The sequence below is a fragment of the Trichinella spiralis genome (genome assembly GCF_000181795.1).
Source record: "Trichinella spiralis strain ISS 195 chromosome Unknown Scfld9, whole genome shotgun sequence".
In the NCBI taxonomy this organism is placed as follows: domain Eukaryota; kingdom Metazoa; phylum Nematoda; class Enoplea; order Trichinellida; family Trichinellidae; genus Trichinella; species Trichinella spiralis.
The window spans coordinates 7493135-7499482 of record NW_003526948.1 but is presented as its reverse complement, the minus strand read 5'-3'; the positions used below and the strand labels follow the sequence as shown (position 1 = coordinate 7499482).

General features: G+C 31.7%; 3 protein-coding genes across 3 annotated transcripts; all 3 read left to right on the top strand.

Moving 5' to 3' along the window:
* Positions 1-132: 132 nt before the first annotated feature.
* Positions 133-617, top strand: Tsp_11417c (hypothetical protein; the record flags this gene model as incomplete). Its single annotated transcript, XM_003372630.1, has 2 exons — positions 133-241; positions 469-617. Coding segments are annotated over 2 exons (258 nt in total), but the record flags the coding sequence as incomplete, so codon positions are not given.
* Positions 618-2403: 1786 nt separating this feature from the next.
* On the top strand, positions 2404-3456 carry Tsp_11416 (hypothetical protein). Its single transcript, XM_003372629.1, has 3 exons — positions 2404-2450; positions 2532-2790; positions 3412-3456. The coding sequence occupies exons 1-3, from the start codon at positions 2404-2406 to the stop codon at positions 3454-3456; spliced, it is 351 nt and encodes a 116-aa protein (XP_003372677.1).
* An 820-nt stretch (positions 3457-4276) lies between these two features.
* On the top strand, positions 4277-5147 carry Tsp_11415 (hypothetical protein). The gene is made up of 3 exons (XM_003372628.1): positions 4277-4405; positions 4668-4777; positions 5015-5147. Exons 1-3 carry the CDS (start codon positions 4277-4279, stop codon positions 5145-5147), a joined length of 372 nt encoding a protein of 123 aa, XP_003372676.1.
* The last annotated feature ends 1201 nt before the right edge of the window (positions 5148-6348 follow it).

Sequence of the window (6348 nt, the reverse complement as noted above, 5' to 3'; positions counted from 1 at the left end):
GCTTTTCCCCTTCAAGCTGAACCACAATATACCTCACTGGATATAACATAAATTGAAGGTTATGCTATTTGTTTCTTATTAAATTAAAAATGTGAACTAATCGAAAAAGAATTAATTTTTATTAGTTTCTAGAAAAAGAAATGCATATACAAATATAGGCAATTCACAAAAGCAACCCACAGTACATCAGACGGTAGTTTATACCGAGGAATTGTATGTAAATCTATTTGCGAGCCAAGCGGTATTATTATATACATGATTTAGATGGAAGCATTTTATAAATGAAAATTACATTTCCTTCTAGAATAAACGTTAAAAATGTCGCAGAAAATAGGAACGGATAATTTTGAATCTACAGCCAAGTGCTGTTCTTAATAATATTGCAGAATCATTATTTATTCTTGATCTTGCACGTCATTTATTTCTGTAGTTACAGTTGCCGGAAGTAAGTATGCCATTTCTTTTAAGAATTACTCTATTCTTGTGAACCGAGAGTGATCGTAAGCGAAAGATCGAGAATAGTGTCGATGAAAAGTATTATTTTGGTTTATTTCGAAAAACTTGCTGGTTGTCTTTTATTGGCAAGAAATAAGAAACGAGATATTGCTACGATATGAGATATCGACGAGAACGAAGATATTGCTACTACGCTGTAAGCCGTTGGAAGGCTGTTTATAAAGATAGAAATTGATAACCTTTGTGATAGAAACCAAATACATTTTCTGCTTTGTACTGGTGAAGCGTCACTTATCGTTAGCAGAAAGCGGAAGATATAGGCGATAAAAATGATTCGGTAATGCTTTTCTAAGGTCTTTCCCTCCGTCTTCCGGTAGCAAGAACCGAAAAGGAATTGAAACACGGCTTTCAAGTGGTCAGCCGGAGGAAAGCAGTTTACAACGAAACTCCTGCAGAATTCATTCCAGAAGAAGGGAAAACAAGGCGATGAATCCCGCTGAAAATGAACCAAATGTTTTCCGTTACACCGGGAATCATTTCATTGGTTTCTGTGTGCCAAACTGAACGTGAAACGGACTTCATTCATTGTTGAACTACTTTTCATTTATTCATAATCTCATTTCATATACTTGTTGGTTATTATTGTCAGAATTTTATTATATATTGTATTTATTTCTGATTATGATTGATCAGAAATCAGAAAACTGATTCTCACGGTTGCGAAATAAATTCTTGTATGCGCTGTACATATTGTAATATTGTTCAATTTGTTCGTTGTGGCGAAATAAAACATTATGAATTATATGTTTCCCTATTGCTTTAGCTAGCTGGAAGGTTGTTATATTAAAAATATTGTTTGGTGATCGACTTAAATGTGAAGAAATACAGTTAGAAAAGTAGTATATCGAACTTTATCATAATGGAATGTAACTGCTTAAAATTTCATCACAAAATGCAGCGTTGAAAATTTTAAATATATTCATCGAATTTCAAATGACCTTGAAAAGTTGTCTGGCTGTTTCTTTTCTTCTGTTGAAAATCAAATTTCATTTATAAAATTCACAATTGTTTAATTTGAATTTTATTTTCGAATTTTGATAGTTTTAATTTTTTTTGTTTCAAATTTTGTTCAATTCTATATTGAATATAAAAAAGGCCATTGCAGTGCTTGAGCTTCATGCATTTGAAACCATCGTCATCTTATCACTAGTTGCCATGGAAACCGCCGCAATTTTTCCCTATTCATTGCAAGTGTTGCAATTTTTGTTTATCGATCGATTGCAATGTTCGAAAAGTTTCAATGCAAAATAATTCGAAGTTTTTCATTCCAGCTTTTTCCCCTTCAGACTGACCAACAATAATACTTCACTGATTATAACATAAAATTGAAAGTTTATTGCTATTTGTTTCTTTATTAAATTAAAAATGTGAACTAATCGAAGAGGAATTAATTTCTTTTAGTTTCTAGAAAGGAAATGCATATATAAATAGAGGCAATTCACAAAAGAAACCTATAATACATCACACGATAGTTTATACAGAGGAATTGCATGTAAATCTATTTGTGAGCCAAGCGGTATTATTATATTCATGATTTAGATGGAAGCATTTTATAAATGAAAATTACATTTCCTTCTATAATAAACGTTAAAAATGTCGTAGAAAATAGGAACGGATAATGCTGAATAAACAGCTAAGTGCTGTTCTTAATAATATTGCAGAATCATTATTTATTTTTGATCTTGCACGTCATTTATTTCTGTAGTTACAGTTGCCGGAAGTAATTATTCTATTCTTTTAAGAATTAATCTATTCTTGTGAATCGAGAGTGATCGTAAGCGAAAGATCGAGAATAGTGTCGATGAAAAGTATTATTTTGGTTCATTTCAAAACCCTTGTTGGTTGACTTTCATTGGCAAGAAATGAGAAACGAGATATTGCTACGATATGAGATATCGACAAGAACGAAGATATTGCTACTACACTGTAAGCCAGTGGAAGGCTGTTTATAAAGATACATATTGATAGCCTTTGTGATAGAAACTAAATATATTTTCTGCTTTGTACTGGTGAAGCGTCACTTATCGTCAGCAGAAAGCCGAAAATATCGAAGATAAAGATGATTCTATAACCCATTTCCAAGGTCTTTCCCGCCGTCATGCGGTAGCAAGAACCGAGAAACAACTGAAACAGAGCTTCCAAGTGGTTAGCCGATGGAAACCAGTATACAACGAAACCCCTGCAGAATTCATTCCAGAAGAAGGGAAAACAAGGCGATGCATCCCGCTGAAAATAAACCAAATGTTTTCCATTACACGGGGAAACATTTCATTGGTTTCTGTGTGCCAAACTGAACGTGAAACGGACTTCATTTATTGTTACACTACTTCCCATTTTTTCATAATCTCATTTCATATACTTGTTGGTTATTATTGTCAGAATTTTATTATATATCGTATTTATTTCTGATTATGATTGATACCAAATCAGAATACTGATTCTTACGGTTGCGAAATACATTCTAGTATGCGCTGTACATATTGCAATATGGTTCAATTTGTTCGTTGTGGCGAAATAAAACATTATGAATTATATGTTTCCCTATTGCTTTAGCTAGCTGGAAGGTTGTTATATTAAAAATATTGTTTGGTGATCGACTTAAATGTGAAGAAATACAGTTAGAAAAGTAGTATATCGAACTTTATCATAATGGAATGTAACTGCTTAAAATTTCATCACAAAATGCAGCGTTGAAAATTTTAAATATATTCATCGAATTTCAAATGACCTTGAAAAGTTGTCTGGCTGTTTCTTTTCTTCTGTTGAAAATCAAATTTCATTTATAAAATTCACAATTGTTTAATTTGAATTTTATTTTCGAATTTTGATAGTTTTAATTTTTTTTGTTTCAAATTTTGTTCAATTCTATATTGAATATAAAAAAGGCCATTGCAGTGCTTGAGCTTCATGCATTTGAAACCATCGTCATCTTATCACTAGTTGCCATGGAAACCGCCGCAATTTTTCCCTATTCATTGCAAGTGTTGCAATTTTTGTTTATCGATCGATTGCAATGTTCGAAAAGTTTCAATGCAAAATAATTCGAAGTTTTTCATTCCAGCTTTTTCCCCTTCAGACTGACCAACAATAATACTTCACTGATTATAACATAAAATTGAAAGTTTATTGCTATTTGTTTCTTTATTAAATTAAAAATGTGAACTAATCGAAAAAGAATTAATTTTATTAGTTTCTAGAAAAGAAATGCATATACAAATATAGGCAATTCACAAAAGCAACCCACAGTACATCAGACGGTAGTTTATACCGAGGAATTGTATGTAAATCTATTTGCGAGCCAAGCGGTATTATTATATACATGATTTAGATGGAAGCATTTTATAAATGAAAATTACATTTCCTTCTAGAATAAACGTTAAAAATGTCGCAGAAAAAAGGATTGGATAACAATGAAGTTACGGTTTAGCGCTGTTCTTAAAAATATTGCAGAATAATTATTTATTCTTGATCTTGCATGTCATTTATAACTGTAGGTACAGTTACCGGAAATTAATATGCTACCTACTCTATTCCTGTGAGCCGAGAGTGATTGTAAGTGGAAAATCGAGAATAGAGCCGATGAAGAGTATTATGTAGTTTATTTGAAAGGCCCTCCTAGTGGTCCTCTGTGGCAAGAAATTAGCTGGAACTAAAACATTGTTACCACATTGTATGCTACTGGATTGTTATATTCAACGAGAAATGTTGAATTTCTTTGTAACATGAAATAAATATATCTTCTACTCTACACTGGTGACCCATGAATGATCGAGAGCGAAAGATCGAGAATCGAGCCGACGAAGAGGATCATGCAATTCATTTCAAATGCCTTGCAGGTCATATTCTATTGACAAGAAATGATCAAGAACGAAAATATTGCTACTACATTGTATGCTGGTTGAAGGCTATTTATAAAGAGACATGTTGAAAACTTTTGTGACAAAACGCAAATATATTTTCTGCTTTGTACTGGTGAATCGTCACTTATCGACACACATTTTGTTTCTTAACAATTCATTTATTAAATTTCTCAAACTTTTCCGTTGTTGTTTATTTATTTTTATTATTTTTAATTTCAAAATTACAATATTTTTGTTGTTCAAAAAATACAGACAAGTATTGGCTTATAAATTCATTTTTATTTTGCATAGCAAAATTGCCGTTCTCAACAAACGCCATTCAAATACATGTTGTATAAACACTCAATTATCATTTTGTTGCACAATAAGAAAATAAAGTACAGCACAATTTGTGCAGGCAGGTTTGTTATACGGCGAGACAATGAGCACATAGCGAATTTTACTGAGGTTTTCTTTATAAAATTTTCATTCACGATTTTTTAGTTGTGTGAATCGTTTCTAATTTTTGATTAGTTGAATGTGAATTTGTTGGAATTGAAATTATGTAGGCATTGTGTTAAGCGCTGAAAATCAAATATTTCATTTTAAATCATGTTGACAGTTGTTTTCGAATAAAAATTTATTTGTACAATATACAGAAAGATGAGAAGATGGTATAAATGTGTGCAAGTGAATTTAACTGAAGCGGGCAAAAATGAAGAGCAGCTCAGAATGAAGCTGGAATTTTATTACTGTCGAATATGGAAAATGTATGCTTGCAGTTTGGGCTAAATTTATTGCATGGTTTCAAAATTTCGACAATTGCTGAAGTAAATGGAATGTAAAGATAGCGTATTGGGCTTGAAATTTGATGGAACAATCTTTGGAGCCGGGGAAAATTGTCAAGAAGGTGCTTATCGAAAACAAAACATTTTCTGATTGATCAATCGCATGCTTCATTGAACAGAAAACTTTGGCTATGCAATTCATTTGCATGGAGCATTTTGTAGTATTTTAAAATTAGACGTTAGCAGCAACCGAAGAATGATATAATGTATAAAGAAAATAAAGACTTTTACTGTTATATTGGTTGTTTGTTGATGTCTGTGATATTTGCTTCTCAAGTAGCATTGTATTATTTATTGTTGTAGTGTATGACAACGGAAGGCTCTTTTTGCAACAAAATTTTATTAATTTTTAATCGAATATTTGTTGCATAATTGTTTTTTATCTCGCTGTCATGTGTTGCCTTTGAAGTGATAAATTGCAGATTAATTGTATTAAATTCATTCTTTTTATGAAGTTCAGAAGTGTTGCAAGGCGAATTGTTTCAAAGATAATTTTATATGGTTTGTTTTTGTAAAATAAAATTATTGTGAACGATATTTTTTTAAATATGAATAAAGGAGTAAAGAAATGGAAACATTTAAAACGATTTTCAAATTTGGCGACCATAATGCACTATTTTAAAACCATCCAAATGTTTGACTTAAAAGAACAATAATGTCCATAGTCACTTGAATGTTGTTATGGAATTGCAAGTAGTATGCAATTATTATACAGAATAATACTTGCCTGCTTTTTCTTTGAAAAAATGAAAAAAAAACGGTAAATCCAAATACATTGCCATTTAACCAAATGTTTCACAAAACAATGGGGAAAAATTCCCTTTTTCACTTTTTTAATTGGTCATGGCCCCGGGGGAAATATCCCAGGTTTAATTATTAATTTTTGAAGTTTAACCATTTGAAGCAATGAAAGGTGGTTGTGCCTTTTGGGATTTCCCATAATTTTCCTGTTATCCTCCCGCGCTTTCACTGCCAATAATGGATGGGTAAACCGGCGAAAACGCCTTACATGGATTCTTCTTTCCTTTTTGTTTTCAATGCAAATTGCAAAAATACTGAAAAATACAGCCTGTCTTCCACACATTTTTGACCACCGTGGAAAAACGCCACTTTTATTACTTTAAAATGCACTCCGGCATGAAATT